This window comes from Thermobia domestica, chromosome 7 (assembly GCF_964235325.1).
Source record: "Thermobia domestica chromosome 7, izTheDome1.hap1.1, whole genome shotgun sequence".
Taxonomy (NCBI): domain Eukaryota; kingdom Metazoa; phylum Arthropoda; class Insecta; order Zygentoma; family Lepismatidae; genus Thermobia; species Thermobia domestica.
In genome coordinates this window covers 181,677,276-181,702,364 of record NC_137460.1, presented here as the reverse complement: position 1 = coordinate 181,702,364, position 25,089 = coordinate 181,677,276, and the positions used below count along the sequence as shown (strand labels likewise).

General features: G+C 35.8%; 1 protein-coding gene across 1 annotated transcript in view; it reads left to right on the top strand.

The window, feature by feature from the left end:
• LOC145689431 (bromodomain-containing protein 3-like) overlaps positions 1-25,089 on the top strand; it is a gene marked incomplete in the record, with an annotated part of 116,432 nt that overhangs the window by 78,754 nt on the left and 12,589 nt on the right. The window contains 3 exon segments of the mRNA XM_081763589.1: positions 14,387-14,530; positions 16,352-16,516; positions 17,364-17,435. Of these exon segments, the coding sequence (XP_081619715.1) occupies positions 14,387-14,530; positions 16,352-16,516; positions 17,364-17,435 (381 nt within the window).

Sequence of the window (25,089 nt, the reverse complement as noted above, 5' to 3'; positions counted from 1 at the left end):
AAAAAAAAAAAAAAAAAAAAAAAAAAAAAAAAAAAAAAAAAAAAAAAAAAACGAAGTTATTGTTCAAGTCCACCACTTCGGGTAGTCCCGACTAAAGTTAAAGGACATCATCACCTCAATATCAATAAAGGCGTGAACATCTGTTTCGACCTTTGAAGCTTATTAGAAGTGTAGATCAATTATCTGCCACTCGATCAGAATGTGTGGACGTCAAATCCACATAGCAATTTGCGAGCTACAACGCACAGATTAATTTACGAGGGTCACTACGAAAGTTTTGAGATACGCGTTGTTGTGGCACAGTATTTGAATTCCAACAATTTCGTTCGGTAGTGGCAGTGATGAAAATTTTCCGATTCATAAAAAGATAATCCACTTATTCCTACATCGTTGTTTAGCCGTGATATGAGGTGAAAAATTTTCTTCTATATTTTTCCGGAAAATTTTCCATTCTTAAATATCAGTGATCAAGTAACAGTTCCTCAGTATTCAAAAAATTGATTGAAATCATGTGTAGAAATGTTAAAAAGTGAAAGACCGTTTAACGAATCTGAAAATTTTCATGGCTGAGACAATTTTCAGTACTATGTAGGAACAAGTAAAACAATTTTTCATGAATCTAAATATTTTCTGTCTTGTGTGGAAAAATTGAAGAACTTTTTATGAGTCGGAAAATTTTCATCATTTTGAAGCAAAAAGTAAAACAACTTTTTATGAATCGGAAAGTTTTATTGCTCTGTAGCAACAAATGAAAGGAATTTTCATAGATCGGAAAATTTTCATCACGATGTAGAAACAAGTGAAAAAACTTTTCATAATCCGGAGAATTTTGGATATTATGTATAGTGATGTTTGGTGGAAAATTTTCCACTATATTTAACTGCACATTCAGGTACAAAATTGAATTTCTGTAGAGGAAAGTTAGTCAACAACAAATTATCATTTTCCAATTAGCTTCTATAAACCAGAAAATTTTCTAATTGATAGATGGATGGATGGATGGATGGATGGAACATACTCAGAGTTTGTAGAGAACAAATATCCAATTCCAATATTAAAATGTAACAAGAAATTGAAAAGAAACCTTTGTGAATTTATAAATTTCAGAAACAGAAAATTCCACTACTTGTTCACATGTAGGCCTGCCTTTGTAATTAAATAACTACTTAAGTTCCTTATGAAGATTATTTTTCTAACAGAAAATAAGAAAAAATAATGTTATTGTGTTTAACACTCGTAAGTCATAATTTCAATATTGGAATTTTGTATAATCAACATCTTAGAGCAGACTTTTGTATTGTAAAAGTACCATTATTATGTATAAAAATGTGTTGGAAATAATGACAATTCGATAGAACAAGCACATACATATATAAAAAAGAAATACTTTTTATTTTGTAAATTCAAATGAAATTACTTGTTGCTTTTAGAACAATAGTGCAGCTTTTCACGTTTATTATTATTTTATTGGAAGAACAGCTACACAAATCAGCTTCCTTATTAGTTATATTTCACTTTCTCTTCTGAATGAACATATGAATAAATAAATGTTTATTTCCAGAAAATAGTATTTCCTTTCATCAGTTACTTAAACTCGAATTTTGGGTAGTCAAAAATTTACAGTAGACACTTTATGTCTACTTATTTATAAATGTTGCAGTATGTAAATCTATAAAAGTAGTAAAGCTATGAGAAAACAATCTTCTGCGTATTAAACTGACGAAATCTAATATTGTAAGATAAAAGGTGGATTCTGAGGGAAGAACACATTGAAGTTTTTGAAACATTCTTGAAATCAAGAATCGTTAGATTTTCACTTAATGAAAATTTTTAAGACAATATTTATTACCTATAAATTTTACAGCTAAACAACGATGTAGTAATAAGTGGAGTATGTTTTTATGAATCGGAAAATATTCATGAGTTTTCATAAATTGAAATTTTAAATAATAGAATGGGATATTTGTACTCGACGAACTCAATGTATGTTCTCTGCACTTTACATACATACATACATACATACACACACACACACTCATTCACACAGACAGAGAGAGAGCGAGCGAAGTTGAATTGAGTTGATTTTGAGTTTAACGTCCCTTTCAGCAGCGAGACTATATAAGACGGGACCAACTGATTAACGTGGAATCCGAACTACATGAGCTCCCGCTGGGAATGGAAGCCAGATCTTCGATGCCAAAGGCGCGTATGCTAACCGCTTAGCAACGAAGGAGCTCGCAGATGAAGAGAGAGGAACACTGTGTAAAATTTTACTTCCCAACTTGAAATATTATAAAATTTTCCGGTTCCCGAAATCTAATTGGAAAATTATAATTTGTTGCTGACTAACTTTCCTCTACAGAAATTCAATTTTATACCTGAATGTGCAGTTAAATATAGTGGAGAATTTTCCACTTAACATCACTATACATAATACCCAAAATTGTCCGGATTATGAAAAGTTTTTTCACTTGTTTCTACATCGTGATGAAAATTTTCCGATCTATGAAAATTCCTTACACTTGTTTCTACAGAGCAATAAAACTTCCGATTCACAAAAAGTTGTTTTACTTTTTGCTTCAAAATGATGAAAATTTTCCGACTCATAAAAATGTCTTCAATTTTTCCATATAAGACAGAAATTATTTCGATTCATGAAAAATTGTTTAACTTGTTCCTACATAGTACTGAAAATTGTCTATAAGCCCTGAAAATTTTCAGATTCTTTAAACGATCTTTCAGTTTTTAACATTTCTGTACATGAATTCAATCAATTTTGATTACTGAGGAATTGTTACTTGATTACTGATTTTTTTAGAACGGAAAATTTTCCACCTCATATCACTAGGTAGTGGTATCCAGAGCGAAAAAGCGAAGCGAGTTTCAACTCGCCGCGCTTATGGGCGTCGTCGTAATGCCTTCACTTGTTTGTTGATGTGAGCAGTATTCGGCTGTCTAGAATGGAGCTCGAAGGGGAACATTTTCGGGCAATGATCCTTCACGATTTCGAAAGTGGTTTGAACGAAACACAAAGCCTTGACCGTTTGCAGGGGCATTTGGGGACCTTGCTCCTTTCCGTGCTACAATTTTTCGGTAGTTTGGTGAATTCAGAAGAGGCCGGACATCGCTTAAAGATTGAGAGCTGGACGTCCGGCAACAGCTGTGTCAGATGAAAACATTGCCGCTGTGAAACAAATGATTCGAGGAAGCCCTCGAACAACTTTCAAGGACATTGAATCTACAGTGAACATTTCTATTTTCCGTTTTTATATTTAAAATCGTATACCATATCCTCGTGAATATCATTCAACTCTAGTCCCTGGTTGCTGTCCTTGATTTTCCTTATAGCACACTCCAGAACAAAGTTGAATAATAATGATGACAACGCATCTCTCTGTTCCAGGCCATTCTCGAAAGCTTGTGGACAAGAATTTTCCTACCTGGACTTTACTTTGGGATTCATATAAACATATTCTAATTAATCTGACTAGTTTCTTCGGTATTCCAAATTCTATAAGAATGTGTTACAATGTTGCTTTCGTAACAGAGTCGTAAGCCTTTCTAAAATCAATAAATAATTGATGTACTGGGGTATTGTTCCCATTTCTTTCGAGTATTTGTCGAATGGTAAAAATCTGGTCGATAGTTGATGGATTTCTTAAATATAATTTGGTAAATTCCCAAATATGCGAAACTAGTAGTTAATAGGAAGTAATAGTTATTACAAGAAATTCCAAATAAATGAATAACCTGAGAATGAGTGTATAAGTTCTATTATCGTGTATAAAGAGCTGTATCGTGTTTCATTGTTTTAATGTTTTAGTTAATTTTCATTTCTTACCTAAGAAAACAGTGCTTAAAGTACTACCGTAAATGAGAGAACTGACTTATCCCTAAAGAGAATTTAGTTATTAACAAACTGAATTTCGCAACATAAAACTGTCATATTCCCTCCCGAGTATCAGTGACTAAATTTTAACCACATACTATTAACGCAAAAGAGGGTTGTTTTGTGAAAGAGATTTTTTGAATTGTCAATTTTGACATTTTAGACTAGCTGAATATACCCATGGCATGGTGGCTGTATTTGGAAATCAACGCCTATGGGAGTATCATTATTCATTTCAGCGACCGCGAAAAGTATAGATTTGATACTAATATCGTTCATTTTGGATTACTTCTACATGTCTTGGTACGCCCCCCCCCCCTGCCCCTGGTGGCTCCGGACCGCAGAGGAATAGGGCGAATTTGGAAGTTAATGCGATCTGTTTCACCATTGATCTCAGCGACCGCAAAAATTATGAATTTGACACCAATATCGGTCATTTTCTACTTTTTTAAAAATGTCCAGACCCCCCCCCCTCCCAGACACCCCTGGTTCGAATTCTGAAAAAAAAAAATAAAACGCTTCACCTTGGTCTGGGATCTGGACCAAGGTATTCGTGACCAAAATTCGGTAATTGTCGGTCAACTTGCCTGGTTTCCAGTCTGGTCCTGGTAAACGCTCCCCGCAGAGGCCTCTACGATTTATATATATATAAAGTCTTTTTTGGAGCCTGGGGACCAAGGTATCGTGACCCAAATTTGGTAACTCTCGGTCCATTCGATCCACTACAAGTACTCATCACTCTGTTTTATTGGATTTTAAGAATCTTTAACAAAGTGGTGATCCAATTCAGGATTTGCAGGTGATTTTTTTTTTTCTTTCGAAATTTTTATTACTTTAAAAGTAGAAGTTTACAAAGTGGCAACCCTTAACCAAGGATAATTATTAGCTTCGCTATAGTATGTAATACTGGTGTGAGATTATGTAATTGTAGTGGGGATAATTATAGTAGATTGGAGATGCGTGACCTAATTACTATGTAGAAAAATGAGTGAAGTATCAGTGAGACAACACCGACCAGAAAAGTACAGTTGTTGTGATATTATCAGTAGTGCTGAAGACAATTTAGCTATCTGTTGTGAAAGCTGTGACCAATGGTTCCATATAAAGTGTTTGAATATGACATCAGCTGAATTAGAGATTCTAAGACAATCGGAGGAAAAGTGGTATTGTGTCACATGTAAAGTGCAGAGAAATAGAGAAGTAAATAATGAAATGAATGTACAGACTGAAGCCAATGCTGTTGTAGTTCATGATGACATTGTTGTTACTGGTAGAAAAGAAAAGCCAAGGAAATCTGTCCCGGAAATCGAAATAATGGATGGTCCTCTTTTAGATAAATTAACAACAATTATTGCAGGGTTGAGATCAGAAATGTCATCATTCAGAGTAGAAATAGCGACAAATATAAGTTACTTCAAAACAGAAATGTCGTCTATTAGAACGGAAATTAGTAGTGAAATGGCAACAAATATAGGTGAACTAAAAACAGAAATGTCAAAGATGGGTAATGACATTGTATTGCTTAAGGAATCTTTTTCATTTGTGAAGGAGGAGCTTAAGAAATGAAGTATCACAGCTTAAATCGGAAATTTAAGAAACAAAAATTAAATTTGGAGAATCTATAGTTGATGTTCAGGAGAAATTTTCTAGGGAAATAACTGATATTAGTAAAAGATGTGAATAAGGTTAGGTCTGATGTAGGTATTTTAAAATTAGGGTTGAAAGAATCGACTGAAGATATGGAGTGTAAATTAGAAACTGTTACCAAAGAAATGTCTGCATTGAAAGTTGAGATTAGTAAAGTTAGTGTAAGTGTAGAAACAGACAAAATTTGTAAAAGAGCAACAAGCTGAAGAAACCCGAAAACTTCGTGAATTAAATGAAAGAACAACAAACATGGTGAAAGTATTAGAAAGGGATGTAGTTGATGCATATCGACATGGGCGCGATTTATGTAAAAGAAATACTGAAAGTTTAAAGACGTTAGTATATGATCACCTAAATAAAGAGAATTCAGCTCATTCGAGCCCCATTGACCAAAATTTGAGTGGAAAACCATCAAAACCCGTTAGAACCGAGAATAACATACCTAATGAAAACAATGAAACTCCGGTATTTATGTGAGATGGGACGGGAATTAACCGAGAAGAAAATGTCGTACACATAAATCTATCTTCTTCATCTGTTTCGGATGAAGAAATAAATAAATATCAAAATAGAAATCAGCGGTTTAGGAATAAAACTGGGAGAAAGAGGACGTCGTGTCGCGAACCGTGCGTTATGCAATGTAAAAAGGGTCGACATAGTTGTAAATGATAATGTAGGAATGGAAACTTTGGATTTGGAAAAGACAAGTAAACAATGGGAAAATAGTCCCTCATATAAAATGGGTGCGGGATCTTACCTGTGCGAACTACATTATTTTCCACGGTTTGATGGACAGCTAACCCAGGGAGTGGCACAAATTTTTATAGATGACTTGATGCAAACGATGAATATGTATGTACTAACCGATAGGGACCGTTTATACACAATTGCAAGGTGTTTAGAAAAGTCAGCCAAGATTTGGTATAGAAGTGTGGTAAACCAAATAAAAACATTTCAAGATTTCGTGAAATTATTCAAATTACAGTACATATCGGAGCGAATGGAGAGGGCACAAAAGCGGCACCTCGATTCGTTGCTGTATGACAAAAGTAAACACTCTTCCTTGTTAGGATTCGTTCGGCATATTGTAGAAAAATATAACTCCATTGTGACATCGCCTTCTGATCAGGAATTAAAGGATTTAATATTAGATTGTCTTCCAAGCGAAGAATCGAAAATTTTAAAATTAGGATCGGTTACTACCGTGCAAGACCTAATACTGAGGATAGCGGAGTTAGAATGTAATCCCAATTCTTGTCCAGATAATTTCAGTGGTGTAAAATTTCAAACTAGGAAACCGCAAATAAGAAAGACTTTTATTTCGCAACCTAACTCGACTCGAATTTATAACGCTGTTCCAACAAAACCGATAGAAAAAGAAAATTTAAGGAACGAAAACCATTTTCGAACGTTAACCAATCAAAAATTTAGAAATGGTAACGGACAGCAACGTCAAAATTGGAGGAGGAATCGGAATTTAAAATCAACCTTGAGGACGAATAGAATTAACAAATTTAGACCAATGAATGGAGTCCAACCTTACCCTTTAGTGTATGGAAATGGACCAGTCCCTTATGCTGTACCTGGAATGTATAACTTGAAACCACCATATGGGCAATGTTCTCCAGTTCCTATATTTAGTTCTTCTTTCTCTTCTAACATGCCGGTGGTAACTTCGGTTACTTCAGCATTAAATCCGCCTTATCCTTCTGTTACTGTCGAGTCGATGAATAATAATAGTACTTCTACGTTTATGAACAATTCCGTTCCTGTTTCGGAAAACATTTTGAGCAGTCGTCCTTAAGGCGAGAAATGAAAAAACTTTTGTAACGAGCATCAAATACGTCATATCTTGATTTTTCCATACAACCCGGGGGCTAACGGGATCCTGGAACGTTCGCATCGAGAATTGAATCGTATAGTAAGATTGTTGTGCAGCAATAATCATTCAAAATGGAAAACTGTATTAAAGACTGCACAAGACCTACTTAACTATTCATATAATAGTGCAATTGAATGTACGCCTGCGGAATTGTTTATTTCTTCTTCGACTGTTGACAGATTTAGGGAAACTTGGCCTCCAGAATTGCAGAATTCAAGACGTCACATCCAGGTTGAACCTAATTGTTTTCAAAAAGGAAAAGAAAATTGCAAAATAATGATGTTGAAATTAAAGAAGGAAATTTAGTAATGGTTCGAACACATTTTCTATCTGATGCGTTCAAAAAGATTGCTCACAAGTACATGCTTGTTTATACCGGGCCTTACGTTGTTACAAAAGTACATCATAACTCTTGTTTCGTTAAAAGACCTAAAGGAGAGAGAAATACCGACACAAAATTTACTAAATGTAAAACTTTTTAATTGCTCCAATGAAAAACGCGAGGAGCTGTTGTAAACTTCTACTTTTAAAGTAATAAAAATTTCGAAAGAAAAAAATAATTCATAGGCAAATCCTGAATTGGATCAACACTTTGCTAAAGATTCTTAAAATCCAATAAAACAGAGTGATGAGTACTTTTAAACATTATATACTACATAAATTTATAAAATTTGAATAGGTAAAATGAAAAAAAAAGAAAGAAAAAAAAAGAAAAAACTAATACTGTTCCAGCGAAATAACGCGCAACTGACTCGGTTCTAGAAAATAACATTTGGGTCTTGCTTAAGCAGTAAACCAGCAGTAAGATTCCGTATATATTTCTATTATTACGACCTCTATATGCATCACTGTTCATATTAGTATCGATATATTTATATTAATATATGTATGGATTTAACAAATAAGTTTATTCAAAATCATAAGCTCAAGTTAGAATAACAATTTTATTAATTCAGTTTGGTTTATTATTACAAGACGGAAACAAGTTTGAAAAGAAAAAAAAAAAACTTTATGTCAACGTTCTGTACGATAGAAGTTCATTAATATCACAATTTTCTGTATTATCCAGTTTGATTAGTAATTTAATACAATTGTAGTTCATAACAGTTCAATAAAATTGTATATTTATACTTCGATTGGACTATTTAATAATCACAAGAAAGTTTAGTCGAATCGGTACATTAATCACAATATATCATTGTTTTAGGCTAGTATCGAAATTTTAGGTAGCCTACTATGGGAGTTGACAATGATTGATCTTGAGTAGCCCACTACGGAAGTTTACAATGATTGATTTTATACTAAATTCATATCATTGACTGGTTTTACAGACTATTAAGTGAAGAAGAAAAAAAAATCTACCAAATGTTGATCCATTCTTTTCATCTAATAATAAGTATTGAACGTTCCATTAAAAAAAAAAATAAATATCCTTATCTGTCACTCATATTCTCAATGTCCTTAAATCTGTATTGCTACTATACAACTTCATCTGAGTTTTAAAACTGTAGCAAATACTAAATATGGCTCAAGCATCTAGCCCTAGGACAACATATTACATTTTTATGCACTACAAAATAATAATAATAATAATAACAGCGAATTATGTACATATGGTATGATTGATGACAAGAAAATTAACTACCTGACAGGATATTCTCAATACCACTGTGGAACGTAATTTTAACAACATACAAGAAAAACTCAGACTATTGTGATGGATCAATGCATTAATCTGTCATATAAAATTAAGAGCCACAAGGTGAATCAACCTCCCTTCACAAAACATCCCGAAGCTAACCTAATCATACTGTAATTTTTACAGTAAACTAAGAAATGTCCGAATACGCAATAGTGAATATTTTGTTTTAATTTAAATCCATACTAACTTAAGATTCATTCTATCACACGAATTTCGAAGTGTCATTGACGATCAATAGTAACATGGGGGCCCTTATGGTAGACAACTGAGATGGGTAACGCAGATGAAATTTAGTTACCCATATTAATTATATTGTACATTTTGTATTAAAAAGAAAAAAAAAAGTTATCAGTTTTATATAAATTTAAAACTATTCGGTTCCACAAGAAAGTTTTACGTCATTGGCGCCATCTTGGAAAAGCGGTAATTATATTCCAGATAGGTGTATCTGTTCAGAATAATAAACCCCTGGTTACCTGGAAGCCAGGTGCAATTACTTAGTCTTAGGAAGCCCGATAACAGCCCACCTTCCCTTCTCCAGGAGCCGGGAACTTCGGTTATCAGCTATACTGTTCTCTTCTTGCTGCTTTAATGGCGGCGTTGAGTAGCTATTGACCAGCGGAGGTGTAATGCCACATCAGGTTGCTAAATTTCGAGAGAACTCGGCAATCGAAACTTTTCTAGGTTATTTCGAAATCATAATTTTTCACAGGTTAGTAGCACAGATAAAATAATTTTGTAATATAATAAATTTCTACAACGAGTTCTCGCACCCCCTCTTCAGTTGGTCTTACACTTTCTTCTTCTTCTATACCTAACTACTCGTGCATTACCTATTTTATGTATAATTATTAATTCACACTATTATTAATTGCATTAATTTAGAAAAATCGGTATATCAACAAACTATCATTAGAATGATGTTCACTTTCTTCCAATTTAATAATTTTACTTCTATAAACGCAATCTTAATATTCCCACTATTATCAATTAGTTGAGTCTGGTAGTACCAAACGAAAATTTCACTAAATTATCATTATTATTAGGCCTAACGCCCTATTGATATTTGTATATGGAAATATATGATTTGGATTCAAATCTTGGTGAGTAACAATAATATATTTTTCAAATTAATAAAGTGTGCAATACAAATCCTCCTCCTTCTATTCAATTATTTAATATGATTTTAAAGTGTACTAGTAATGTTTTGTTATTACTATCGGAATTGTATATGTATTATCGTAGTGCATTTCTTAAACACAATGCACATTGTGACACCGGTTAATTTATTTATACATAATCATATTCTGCCTAACCGTATAGGTTTTACAAATCGAACGTGGGCTCAGATTTAGAATAATAGCCTAAATCTATATAATTATACAATAACAGAGGGAACACAAAGTTTACCAAACCGGCCTAACAACAATTAACCTATGTAGCTAACACGAACATAATGATAATAAAATTAACTGCACAATACGGGAGCCATTGAACATGTAACACTGAAAATATGCATACCGGTATTAATGTATTCGCTACCGGTAAACCGGTACGTTACATGATGACGTATAAGAAAAATGAATACTACTAGAGTATCAAACCGTTTCAAGAATCTGTAGCACGAAGCCTATACCTAGGAATAAAACTTCAGTGGCATTTTTCTTCTTTAACATTTCTAATTTCAAAAATACCATTTGCTGTTTTCGAAGTTAACTTAACAGAAACAAACTACTTGTAGTGTAGTAGGTTAAATATGCACACGACATTATATGTTGCACATTTAATTCTGTGCTTTGATTTGTGGTTATGTTTTCACTCCTAAAATTACTTGTGCTACAGCATCTTGAATTCCTTAATGTAACCAGTGTAGAGTCTCTTGATGTCTTTTTAACTGACTTCAATGGAAGGAGGTTCTCATTTTCTTTAAAATATATATTATGCTTTGTGTATTTTCTCGGACGAATTCGACATAGTTTCAGTAATTTTGATAATGCTTTCTTCTGTTGTTGGTGTTGAGTGGACATGATTCTGAATTGCCCAACGTAAATTGTTACGGTATAATCTTTGGAGATGGGCCATGAAGCACCTCAGCGGTGTAGTGTTAACTGTACGTAATCGTGTGGTCCCGCGTAACGTAGTCGCTAACGCTCTCGCTTTCGGTGTGAGCGATCTTTGGTTCGATTCCCAGTGGGGGTACTCGGTCGAAAAACTGTTAAATGCTTTTCAGGCTAGCCACCGTGAATGATGTTTTCTTGGGTTTTCCTCAGTCGTACCAGGCAAATGCCGGGGTAGTACCTAACTTATAGGTCCCAAGCCGCTTCCTTCTTTCCCCAATCCTTTCTTTCTTCGGATAGTGTGCTCGCTGAGGCTACATGGCCACAGATGCCGACAGCTCAGAAATCTAAATCTTAACCTAACTGTGCTTAACTGTTTAATTTGCGTATGTTGAGGCATAACTTCGACTCATTGCACCGATTTTAATGAATTTCTGTTTGTTTGAAAACTAGTTCTTTTTTTTTTTTTTTTGGTTGTTCCACGTAAGTTTCAGAAGGCTGTAACCAATATGGAAGCTAGACCATGAAACTCCTCAGCAACTGACAGTGTTCATACTATAATTGAATGGAATGGGGGAAAGCAATGGTAATCTTAATTTTAAAATCTAATTTGTGTACAGAAAAAAGAACACTCATGGAAGCGAGTTGTAGAAAGAATTCAGATTGAAAACCACAGAGTCCTAAATATGCTGCTGTTTCAAAATTGAGTTCTTTGCACAATCAAGCTCACATGAGTGCCTTCGGTCTAAAAATGAAGTTAGTCTTGTTTTCCCCCGTTAATTTGAAAAAGTATTTTGTCGCGGTAGTTTCATGTGGATTTGATGATAGTCATTGGCGCTACACCATGAAACTCATTAGCGATTGATTGTGTCAATATTATAATTACTGAACTTCATTGTATGTATATGTATGCATAAGTTCAACATAGATGTACGTTTTTTTTCTCTAGTTTGAAAGAGTATATTTTTCATAGATTCCTCCTGAATACAGTTTGTACGTTCGTAGACCTTCCCTTTCATAGGGTTCTACCTAGTTTTATCTTACTGAATTACTAGAGGTACGTAAAAGTCGAAGAATTATAAGAAAACAGTTTATAACCTTTAAGGAAGACAGTTGAGAATGCTCCAAAAGCATTGCTAGAACGAACTTAAAAAGGACGGAGCAGGAAGGATAACTGTGGTTGTCCCTACAAGTAAAATTAAATCATTTTATCTGCACCTTCTTTTTCTTGCGAAAATTCGCAAAATATCTCTGACGTACGTTTCCCGAGATATGGCTCTTTAAATTTACTGAAATCTGAACTATTTTGGCCAACATCTCGGGAACAGTAAGTCATAAAGCGATGTTATTGGTGTTAATACCTAAGAGGATGGTGAACACTTTGGTACCGCTATTAACTCGTGGCCACTGGCCAAACCAATAGCGAATTGGACAGTGGCCACCGGTTTCTGTTTGGTACCAAAATGTACACGATCCTCGTAGAATACCTCTTAGTTATCATATCTTAACTTCGTGAAGACGTTTAATCATTTTACAAGATAGCGACTGGAGCAGAACGTTTATTTTGATTATTTATGTAAGATTTGAATCAGTAAGCTGTAACACAAACTAAATAAAACTTTCATACAAGGCTGTCTATAATGTTTATTATGAATTAATTAGTATATAGAACATTCTTATAAACTCCTTTACTTCTATGAATTGTTTCCGAAAATTTCATATAATGGCTGGACTGTACAGGTGAAATCCATAATTGGTGTTTTGATGCAATCGAGTCCTTGCGCCAGTGGAATAATGATAGACGCAACTCGGGGGAGAACAATGAAATTCAGTACGTGTCTCTTTGTGCCCGTGCATCTCTTTAAGTTCTGTAATGAGGACTTTCTCTGGTAATTAACTCCAGATGATCATTGCGTGAAGTTCTGTTCAGTATATTTTTACTTTATCGTTGTTAACTAACTTGGACTAAATTAGTTCTGTTGTGCTCTGTAGTACTTTTGAAATTGTCCACATGCAATTCTGTATAATGGTTTCACTTGCGCAACTGTTTCTTTTTGTCCTTCTGAAATGACTCTTGACAATTACATTAACAAGTATGTAAAAATCAGCGCTTAAGTTTAACGGGAGCGAGAAAGTAAGCCATGTCGGTGATGGATGACTCTGTTGCAGTCAAGAAGATAATATTTTTATCAGCAGTCCTTCGTGAGTGAGTCGGCAGACGTATTGTATTTGTAGCCAATTAGTCCTGGTTGCGAGTTCAAATTGAGGACAATTTCTCTCGGATGTAAGTTGAGAAGCGGTTTGGATTCCGCTTAAACTTATGTGACCCCTTCCAGCATTACCCGGTTGTTGCATAATAACACCAAGGCGAAACAAACTTATTTCTGTCGACATATGATATGAATACATAGAACAAATTATTAAAAAAAAAAAAAAAAAAAAAAAAAAGGTTTAAACCCAAAAAACTTTTTTTTTTGTTTTTTCAGTAAAAAATATGGTTTTTGCCAACTCTGATTTGGAAGGAATACGTAAGCTTGTTGACCGTTGGCCAAGTGCATTGATAAGGAGGGAGATTATGTAGAAAAAGATGTGCATAGTATAATCCTAGCTTCATGTAAATGAACTGTAGAATGAAAAGTATAGATAATTTTTGACTTGTCCTTATATATATATATATATATATATATATATATATATATATATATATAAATAATTGTCCATGTATACGTCGGAACAACATGGCTTTCACCCTAGCATTGCCATGTTTGCTTTGTGCATCTAGACTGACGTTTTTCATACCGCGTACTGGTATATATACTCTTGTTAACTGCAGTGATAATGCCTAAACAGTTGTGGGTCATTTAGTTACATGCTACAGTTAACAACTTTAACGATAGAAAGAACCAGTGTTGTATACTGGGAATTGGTGTTTTTTTTTCGGTGCGCTAGTGTCACGTAGTTTTAGTTATGATGAGTATACTACATAACTCGCAAGAAGACTTGGTATATTAACAATCGTATTTTTGTAAGTTGACACTAAGAGTGTGTACTAAGAGTAAGTTGGCAAGACCTGACACTAAGTAATATTGATACAATTTTTTGTTCAAGAGTGTGGGTTTTGTCTTCAATTTGAGTGTCACAATATATATTTATGCATGCATGCAGATTGTTCGTATGTTGTCTAATAATCAGAGATGTTTCACTTACAGGTTGCTCCACCCCCAGCTGGTGGTTACCATGCGCAACCGGCATCAGCCCCTCCTGTAATGGATGGACAGCCGCCACCTTCGGAGGCTGTTGTTAATCAAACTCCTGTGCAGCCACCGGTAATGCCTCCTGCGCAGCCTGCTAAGGTAATAAGTAGCTTTGTGTAAAATGTGTATGTTGGGCTCACGAAAATAGCGAACTCCGTATTTCCATTTTGTGAGGTACCAATAGGCACCAATATATTTAGGTAAAAAGTTCATGGGACGTTACCCCAGAGGTTATGCGATTCATCTATGTAGTTTTAGATGGCAGCGAGTAGAGTGACGTATTGTTTCAAATAGTTCTACGTGATAAACATCTGATGTAAGTTGTTGTTATTGAGAAAGCCGTCCTTGTTAGGATTTACCTTGTCCCAATATAAGATACAAAAAATACAACAAAATCCTAAATGAACCAATTTGCTACGTACTATTGTGCTATATGAACAGTATTGCAGTTTTGGATAGAGAGCAGTTGTCTTGAAGAGTTACACTATATATTCTGGTAGACTAGAGAATTCGAAAAAATGATGTAGTGAATGAGATTCAGTACATACAACTAGTGATGTAGGTTTTAAAGAAAGCCGAGAATTGAGTGTCCATAGATTTGAATCCTGGTGATGCCGTTGGTTTCTTTTTGTATTACATGGTTACGAAAATTTCCAAATATGATAGGAAGATTATTTTATACTGAAGCACATAGCAGACTTTAAAGTTTAGGAAGCTGCAGGTTATTAGTGATCACAGGGGACAATACAAGTAATACAGGGCAGCAAGATGGAAGATAGTGTTTGATCAATCTCATTAAAATTCCTACGTGTTGCACACACATAAGCGAAGTGATTCCATTGCAGGCAACGAAACATAGTCTTTTTAATGCAGGGCACTTGCCTTGATCATGAACTTTATTGTACTTCTTACAAGAGTGTTTAACTCCTGTCTTAAGCTTCTACATATGGATGAAGATATGGGATCAGCACCTATCTGCATTCAGGTTTGTTGCGTTTCTGTAACTTTTCCAGTATATTTAACTATTTCGTGTACTGCTTGTTTTACTTGCTTAAATATAAACAACTGCGATTCAGCTCAAACAAGTTCGCTGAATCCATTGCTTGGTGAAATGATATTCCCTGTTAACCAAATGTTGTCTTCCAGTTTGTTTGCAGCAAATACATATAGGTCACTTAGGGCATAGTAAGAAGCAGCTGTGCAATAATTTTTTCAAATGGAGTGAAACGAAATTTTCTGATTTGTTACAGTAGTGTGGTATTAAAGTCATAGTTGTTTAATTAATTTGTCAGAAGGTATGTCTGGTGCACATAAATGGCAAAATTCGTAATATGATTTACATGCTATTACTTTTAGAAATGTTGCGACGTACCTGTCTTCAGGAACTGCATTTGAAATGTAGATCTATTGAAATGGATGAATACAGCTTTGTACTCGGCTATAATCTACATAAAATGTTGTAAAGAACTTTTAAAATAAGCTTGAAATATAAGAAATTAACTTTCTTTAAACACCAGAACCTATTTATATTATATTCTTAATCCAGTCGTACATGATCTGGAAACAATAAACAGGTACTGAAAATTCCTTCTTATTAAAACTGTCAGATCAGTTGGGGAGGATTGGGAAGGATGTCCAGTTTTAAGAAAAATAAGACAACGGAGTTTGCAGTGGGAGTGGCTTAAGTAATTTGCATTTAAGTTCAATAGTGAGATGGTAGTGACATCTACTGATAGTGTGAAGACTTTGAAGAGTTATTTCTTTAGGCTATGGCACTTTTAAAATATTAAAAGGTAACTGAAGCTTTTTTTAATGTTCTTTTGTCCTATGTTATAAATGTAAATTACTGTAAGATTGAATTAAATGGTATAAGTTGTCTTCTTTGCCGAAGTGAATTGTAGACATATACCTTAATTTTAGGTTAAAAAAGGTGTCAAAAGAAAGGCCGACACGACCACTCCAACGGCGAATGCATTTGATCCTCCCTACCAACCTTTGACAGATGCAAAATCAGCGAAGATCTCAACACGGAGGGAATCGGGACGACAGATTAAGAAAGTCATAAAAGATTTGCCAGATTCACAGGTTAGCATTTAACAAGTCATGTTTATTATATGCAATTTCTGAAAGAATTAGATTTCTAGTATAATTTTGCTTGCTTTATAAATTGCATATATTGTCTTGAGAGAGAGAGAGAGAGAAATTATATATATATAATAAAAAATATTGTGTGAGTGTGTGTATGCGAGCTAGTGCGATAGGAGGAGTAAAAAAGTTTTTTTGTTTTATTTTTTAGTTTTTGAAGTTAGTGAAGTGTGAAAGAGATCAATGTTACTCGGAACATTATACGATTCTTTTCGAATTAATCTCTATTATGTTATTAACAGGTGGGGTACAGGCGGATTATTCAAAGAGCAGAAGGGAACTGGTGTATTATTGAGTTTAGTAAATCTTGTGGGGAAGTAATATTTGTACTACTTACAAAAGAATCCCCATCATATATGTCAACTTGAATATCCATTTTCTATTGTTTTGAAAATACTTGTTCACTTGAAAGATGTCATCACGGTCTTCACGGATTAATTGATCGCATTACACTTCAGTTACTTCAAAGCTACGAATTTTAAGTCAACATTTATCATACATATCAGTCACTACAATGTAATGTTAGATATTCAAAGACTAAAGCAGGGATTAATTTTCACGTTTGTTGAACCATATGTTCTCCAGTTCACTTATTGCATTATGTCTGTTCAAAATACATATTTTGTACCTAAGTATCTTTAGTAATTTTGGTAGAATTTGACAATAGTTTACGGAACGAGAGAGGATGAAAATTATTTTCATCTTTGAGTTCCTTATTAAATTGAAGTACTGCATACTGATCTTAATACAAAATTGTCACAGTGACATTACGTCCTACCCTTTCTAGCCCCAGCGTCAGCCAGAGGAGAATTCGTTCATCCAGGCGCCACATCAGATACTCTCCGGGTTGTCTACCCAGGTACGACTCACGACGATTTCTTAAGGTACAAGTTTGTACCATGGATTGTTGGTATTAGCCGTTACTATGTTCAGAAGTTGCTAAATTGTACTCAACCGTCTCTGCTTGATTGGAATTGATCGTTCTAGCAGTTATCAGGTGACCTGGTAGTATTGTAATTCAATATGATGCAATATATATATATATTTATTTTTTTACCGATAACTGAACTCATTAGTTACAATGGGTATGTGCATGGTGCCCATTATTTAAATACACCGAAGTTGGAAGGACAATATTTGTGTTGGGAGTTAAATTACTTGCAACACTGCTGCTGCATTAAGCCTTAAGAAAAACATTTGTGCCATAGTTAATGGTGATGTCTTATTGAGGAAAAGATTTTTGCCATAGTTAATGGTGATGTCTTAATACCAGTGTTCCTCTGCGATCAGTATATGGGGTTCCGCTTGAACCCTGTTTGTTCATAACATAGTACTTTTTTTTCGTAAATATTTAATAGAATGTTACGAAAGTGATGAAATGCAGTTACAAGTGTTGCATTAATTTCATTAACGAGGTAGTTACAATTATTCTTTCAAGTTAGAGTATATTTAACGTACAGGAACATTTTAAGATTAGTCTGTGCTGTTAAAAAATTAGTGTAGTGTGTAGAATTGCATGTATTTGTTAAATTATAGGATTTTTTAAAAATTTTTGATACTTTGCAGTTGTACATGCGTTTGCTAAGCAGTACATTTATTTAGTAACCCTTAGATATTTATATAGATACCATAGGAAGTAGAGTAATTAATTTAGTTCATCTTGTAGATTGCAAAATGTAGAGTTGGATTCTAGTTAATAAGTGGATATAAATGTAGATACAGTATAGCCTATTTTCTGAATGCTTTTGTTGCAGATAACAGTTCGTACATGTAACTTGTTTGAGTAGAGGATAATGAGAGAAAGAGTAGAGAATAACGAACGATTGTAATGGCAGTAAGTGGAGTGGTTTGAATGAAATTTCCCGTTTTACATGCCATAGGAAGTAGTCCTGTATAACGCAACCAATTGATGGATGGAAGGTACTCAACTTACGGGAACAGGCTGGGGTACCCATTTACTCAGGAGACAGTGTCTTTTAGTTTTGATGGCCACTTTTAATTTGAGGTATCACTAGGGGTCTACTTGCCTGGTCGGTATCCCGCTAAAGGAAATCGTAAAGCAAGAAGTGATCATTACATATACTATGACACAAGCCAGCGCAGGCTATCTTACGATTTGCCGGTCGACACGTTGGCCACTTCTGTTATAATTCAACAGGATGATACGGAAATTCACCATGGAGAATGCAGAATTGCGAATGATTTTCATTTACACTTTCAAAGTACTAGATATCTATAGTTAAATAGAGAAAAAATATTATCAGTGCTGTTGGGGTTAAAGTGGTGGATAAAATGGATTACATATCGCCGATTTGTGAACTTAATTCTGATTTAAAAAATAAAAAAAAATCGCTAAATTGTGCCGTTGTTGAGTGAATCAAGGAACAAGGTATGTTTTATGAATCGGATTGTCACTTACGACGAAATTACTGTCTGCTCGAGTAGGTGGTTTTGCAAGCCACAACTTCAGTAGTGAAGACTCGTCGAGTTTGTGGTGCATTATTGTGCTGAAGTGCATGAAAGTCAATGTGATCTGTGCGCAGAGGTCTATAACAACGGCCATGGGATATTTTGTCACATAATGCACGCCCACACGCCGCTCATCTGAATTGTATTACAAAACCTCCTTAACCTCCCGGTTTTTGTAGCTTATCCTACTGACTACTACTACTTCAGACATGTCTGTAACTTCTTGGCTGGGAAATCTTCCCTATTGACTGACACCAAACTCTGCATTTATTAGAGACCTTGAGGTTCCTGATGGAATCCAGTTAAGGAACGATGAGGAAACAAAAAAAGTGTGACTGCATAACCACTTTGACTTCCGAAGTATTTTATTTCTTTGGGTGAAAGTATTACACCTCTCTCTGGACATTTCAATCGAACCAACGGAATATTTAATTTAGATCAAATGGCATAAAATGCAATAATATTCTTTCGTGATAGGTTAGGCCTTTTCATTTTGAGCGTGTAAATATTCGTAAATACTTCACATTATTTGGTTATTTAGATAATGGCACTTCTCTGTAAATTATGCCATCAATGAGAGTGGTGTGGAAGGCAGTAACACACCAAGAATAATTCAATACTTGAGTATTCTATTTTAATGAAATATGAAGTGATACGGGGACGCAAATTTGGATGGAATGAAGTTGAATTTAAGAGCATTGTTACCAATTGTGATTTTTTTTTCAACGGAAGTATTGTCCTTGGTGGGTAACATACAGGGGTTAGACAAAAAAAAATCTAAAACGTTTGCAAAAGTGAAAATCATACCTAGTATGCTGTGGGGCCTCCTTTTGCTTCCAAAACAGCTTGGATCCGACGTGGAATGGACGTATACAGCTCCTGAATCGTGGTGTGTGGAATTTTGTACCATTGTTCCCCCAAAACATGCTCCAGGTCCTTAAGGAATGCTTGTGGAGGGTAATGGAACCGAACACGCCTTTCTAACTCAGACCACAATGGCTCAATGATGTTCAGATCTGGTGATTGTGGGAGCCAGGAGAGGTGTGATAGCTCCTGGTCATGCTCCTCAAACCATGATTTCACTGTTTTTGCAGCGTGACAGGGTGCCAAATCATCTTGGTAGATGCCATCACCATTAGGGAACAATATTTGGGCCATGGGTAGAACCTGGTCCCCCAAAATGGCCTCACACGCCTCAGCATTCATCATTCCATGCAGGGCTAAAATGGGACCTGCAGAAAACCACGATATCACTGCCCATACTGTAACAGCCATCCCATGCTTTACAGTTGGGAGCAGACAGCCTGTATCATAGGCCTGCGAAGGTGTTCTCCATACGTAAACACGACCGGTTGTTGGAAACAAGGTGAAGGTGGATTCATCAGACCACATTACGTGTTTCCACTGATCATGAGTCCACGCCTTGTGGTCCTTGCACCACTGGATACTCCTCTTCGCATTTACTGCTGTGACCAGGAGTTTGGCGATAGCGGCCCTGCCGTGAATTTTCATTTTATGAAGTTCCCGTCGCACTGTTTTCGATGAAACCGGGTTCTGTAGGCCGAAGTTGAGTTTAGGCGTAATTTTCATTGCAGTGGTCTTCTTTTTAGCTGCTACAATCAGTTTTAATGCCCTCCGGTCCCTATCTGACAGAATTGTCTTTCAACCACTGTTGTGGTTTGGAGACATCGTTTGCTCATGAATTGTGTATGCCCTCGTAACATTGGACATAGTGCATTTCGATACCTCCACAATGTTCGCCACTGTTGCCACTGAAGCTCCAACCAGACGGGCACCAACGATCATGCCTCTTTGGAAGTCTGTCAGGTCGCTCATTTTACCACACCACGAGACTCACAGGTGAACTGGTTACTGGTGACTGAAGAGGAAAGTGCATATGACACATTGAAAACAAAAAACGATCGGCAACCGCAACACGTATTGTACAGTGGAGGGCCAAACTTGTGTCTTGTATGAAGTGTTTTTAGATTTTTTTATCCACCCCTATATATATATGGAAGAACAAATAATGTTGAGGAGGAGCAGTTCGGGTTCAGAAGAGGCAAGAGCACAAGAGATGCTATTGGATTATTAAGGGTGATCGGTGAAAGGTTTATAGAAAAAGGGAAAGAGGTGTATGTTGTATTCATTGATCTAGAAAAGGCTTTTGACCGCGTGAATTGGGAATTGTTGTTGGGAGTTCTAACAAAGATAGGATTGGAATGGAAAGATAGAAGACTCATAAGAAACTTATACATGAACCAGCAAGTAAGTGTTAGGATAGTGGAAGAACTGACGGAAGAGAGTGCAATTGGAAGGGGAGTTCGACAAGGATGCTGCCTCTCGCCAACACTATTTAATGTCTATCTAGAAGAGATAGTGAAAAAGAGCCTACATGATGATGATGGCATTTCGGTAGGAGGTAGAATGATTAGATGCAGAAGATTTGCAGACGATATGGCCCTTGTTGCAGAATCTGAAAAGAAAATCAATAAAATGTTAGAAAAAATGAGAAGGGGCTTTGAAGAATATGGGATGAAAATAAATGTTAGAAAGACAAAAGCCATGGTGATTGGAACAAAGGGGTCTGTGTCAAATATAAAAGTAGGAGGGGAGAAAATAGAACAAGTGAATAGTTTTCGATACCTGGGTAGTATTCTTCGTAATGACATGAAATGCGAACGTGAAATAAAAGCAAGGATAGGAATGGCGAAAGAAGCCTTTAAAAGAAAGAAAAGTCTGTTTTGTGGGACCTTGAACAAAGAGTTGAGAAAGACTCATAAAATGCTTCGTGTGGAGTGTTGTGCTGTATGGGGCGGAAACGTGGACATTGCGTAAGGGTGACGAAAATCGACTGGAAGCCTTCGAAATGTGGGTGTGGAGAAGAATGGAAAGAGTTAGTTGGGTCGAGCGGAAAACGAATGAGAGAGTGTTAGAAATGGTGGGTGAGAAAAGAACACTTTTAGATATTATCAGGAAGAGGAAGAGAAACTGGTTGGGACATTGCCTAAGAAGAGATTGTATCATGAGGGACGTCCTAGAGGGTATGGTGGCGGGAAAGAGAGGGAGGGGGCGAAGGAGACTACAATTAATGGATGATATTAAAACAGAAAGATCATACGCAAAGACGAAAAGTTTAGCGGAGGACCGTGGAGCATGGAAGCTTCTCAGCTGCGGCAAGTGACCTGCCAATAAAGGCAGAATACCTATGATGATGATGATGATGATGATATATATATATATATATATATATATATATATATATATATATATATATATATAAAGGGGGTATGACTGAAAGTGGTAAACGTCGGGAGGTGTTTCCTGTCCCAGAGATAAAATGGACACTATAGACCAACCTGGATGTAGAGATGCATCGAAGCTATGACTACCCTAAAATTTTCGGAAAAATGAAAAAAAAGCTATACTCGAGAACAAAATGTCGGATCGAAATTGGGCAAAAGAGAATGTCCATTATATTTAATTATAGATTCCATTAGTGTACAATCGGGTGTAGTGCAATGGCGATGCAAGGGTGACTCCCAAAGTAACTGTAGTATTCCTTCGAGTATTTTAGCAAACTTTGAATGAGGAAAGTGTACAGCAGTCAAGTACAAGATTTCAACAATCAAAAATAATAGTACAGCGTTCAAATTAGAACACTTAGAATTCGATTTATTTTGTCTCAGCACTAAATAAACTCTTGGGAGAAGAATTTAAATGAAAAGAAGTCTTTATCGCATCACAGTTATATCTTCTAGGGTAATGGTAACGGATGATAAATTAACGACTTTTGATAAATTAACTTTGATCAAAATTAGGTTTATAACGACTGTGCGTAAGACAGTCAAGTGGCAAAGATTATATATGATGAACGAGAGTACAAGCGATTCTTCACATGACAACAATGATATTCGCTAATGATATCATCGCAATTTGGGCGAAAGTAAGCTGCTCTTTGTAATACGTTATTCTGTGAAAGATAGTTATTCGGAGCATAGAAGTAATGAAACCCGACGAAACACAAGCTGTTGCGCGTGTTGCACAATGATACAAGGAAATACAGTTTCAAACTACCGATTTATTCTGTTTCGTACAAAGTAGGAAAACTATGAAATACCCAGAGGTACCTTGTACAGTATTTGTGCAATGAAGTATGTGTAACAGGAAACAGCTGTGAATAAGAGTTCACAGTCTGATATTGTAGAGCGTTGACCGTGTTGCAAAGATATCGGTGAAGCAAAATTTTCCGCATGCGGTAACACACCTGAAATTTCGCAGATGACTGCCGCAGCTATATTAATTCGAGCAATAAGTTCTTCGGCTGTCATAGCTGGTGTTACATACAAAAGGCGTTTCAATCACCCCGTTAAAAAGGGAATCAAAGGGGCGTGAGGTAGGGTGAACGAGGTCGTCATAACACAGGTCCTTCTCCCCAATCCAAAGATCTGGAATGTTTCATTTAGGTAGGTCTGAATATTTTTGTTAAAATGTGCAGGTGCTCTCTCATGTTGGGATCACATCTACTGTCTTATGTTCAAGGGTATATGTTTTAACAATTTCGAGAGGACATTACGTAAAAATAAAAAGTACTCCTCTCACACAAGCGAGTCGGCAATAAATAAGGTCCTACCACAAAATTATCCACCATATTGCAAAACACGCTCACATTAAATCTCTGCTGCTGATCGTTCACTATAGTTGAATGTGGATTTTTACGCCCTTCACTTGGTTCTGCTAGTTTCAGGAAGGTCTATGATCATTCAAAGTTCGCTGTCTTTCAAATTAAACTGCCCACATGGTGCGCTTCCGATTTCACGTAGCGGAAATTGAAGAGAATGCGAATTTGGACGAGTGGAAAGAATACAGATAAAATTAGTCTCCTTTGAGGACGACGGTCACGATATAAACTAATCGCCTCTGGGTTATTTCCTTTGAATCTCGAGGTGCATATCTGCCAGGTCATGGATAGGGTAATTTGCCATTGTGCAGGCACATACAGATTAACACAATCAATTTTATTTAAACACCAACGTTTACACTTTTACACGACCGTGAATACCTAGACACAGCCCTCTAATCTTGAACGCATAATTTCCTATTCTGTTAGGAAGCAATTCCATCAAACTATGTATATCACTCAACTTGCGTAGATGTCTACTATAGTACAGCTACGCTAACTGACGCTATTCCACAACAAAACTGCAACACAATTTTTTGTGAGCCAGTCGCAATTGACACACAAGAGACGATAATTCCGTAATGTGCGACCAAAGCATCATACCCTTAGTGAAAGTACTATAAGCTACGTATGTATTGCTACATGTACAGAAAAGTGCCATACATTCTCTTTCCTCCATGTAGGCATTCATCCAGCTACAACGTACGTTAGAACGTCGAAAAAAGACTTTCCCCTATTTGTGGATATAATTCCAGCGAGCTTTCATCTAGAAATTTTCTACAGCAGTGACAAAATCAAAATGTAAGGGAGCTACACTGTAAGGGGCGGTTTGCCAACTCCAAGGGAGGGGAAAAGCCCCTTGAAAGTATCCCTGGAAGAATATTCACGTAACGGATAAATCAAGTATACTCACCCAGTGCATGTCTTCGCATCGATATGTAACGTGTACATCATCTCGTGTTTCGTCTATTTTTGTTGCTTCTGTGCACAGAAATAATATATAACACGGAATTACATGTTATGAGGAGGAAACCCTTTAATCCAGCTTACTTTTGACAAATATGTATTCAGGAAATATTTGGGAATCTTGTGACATGTGGAGAATCCTTTGTACACTCGTTCATCGCTTATGATCTTTGCATTTTTGGATACTACATGTTATGTTTATTTACATGCCACCTGATTGTCGTATGCACTGTCGTTTTAAACCTAATCTTAATCCAAGTTATTTTTTTCATTTTCACACACTCGTAACTTGGACAGGAAATTGTTCATTTATCATCAGTCACCATCAGCCTAGAAGACATAACTGTGATACATTAAAGATTTCGTTTCATTAAGTTTTTCTTCTGAGAGTTTATTC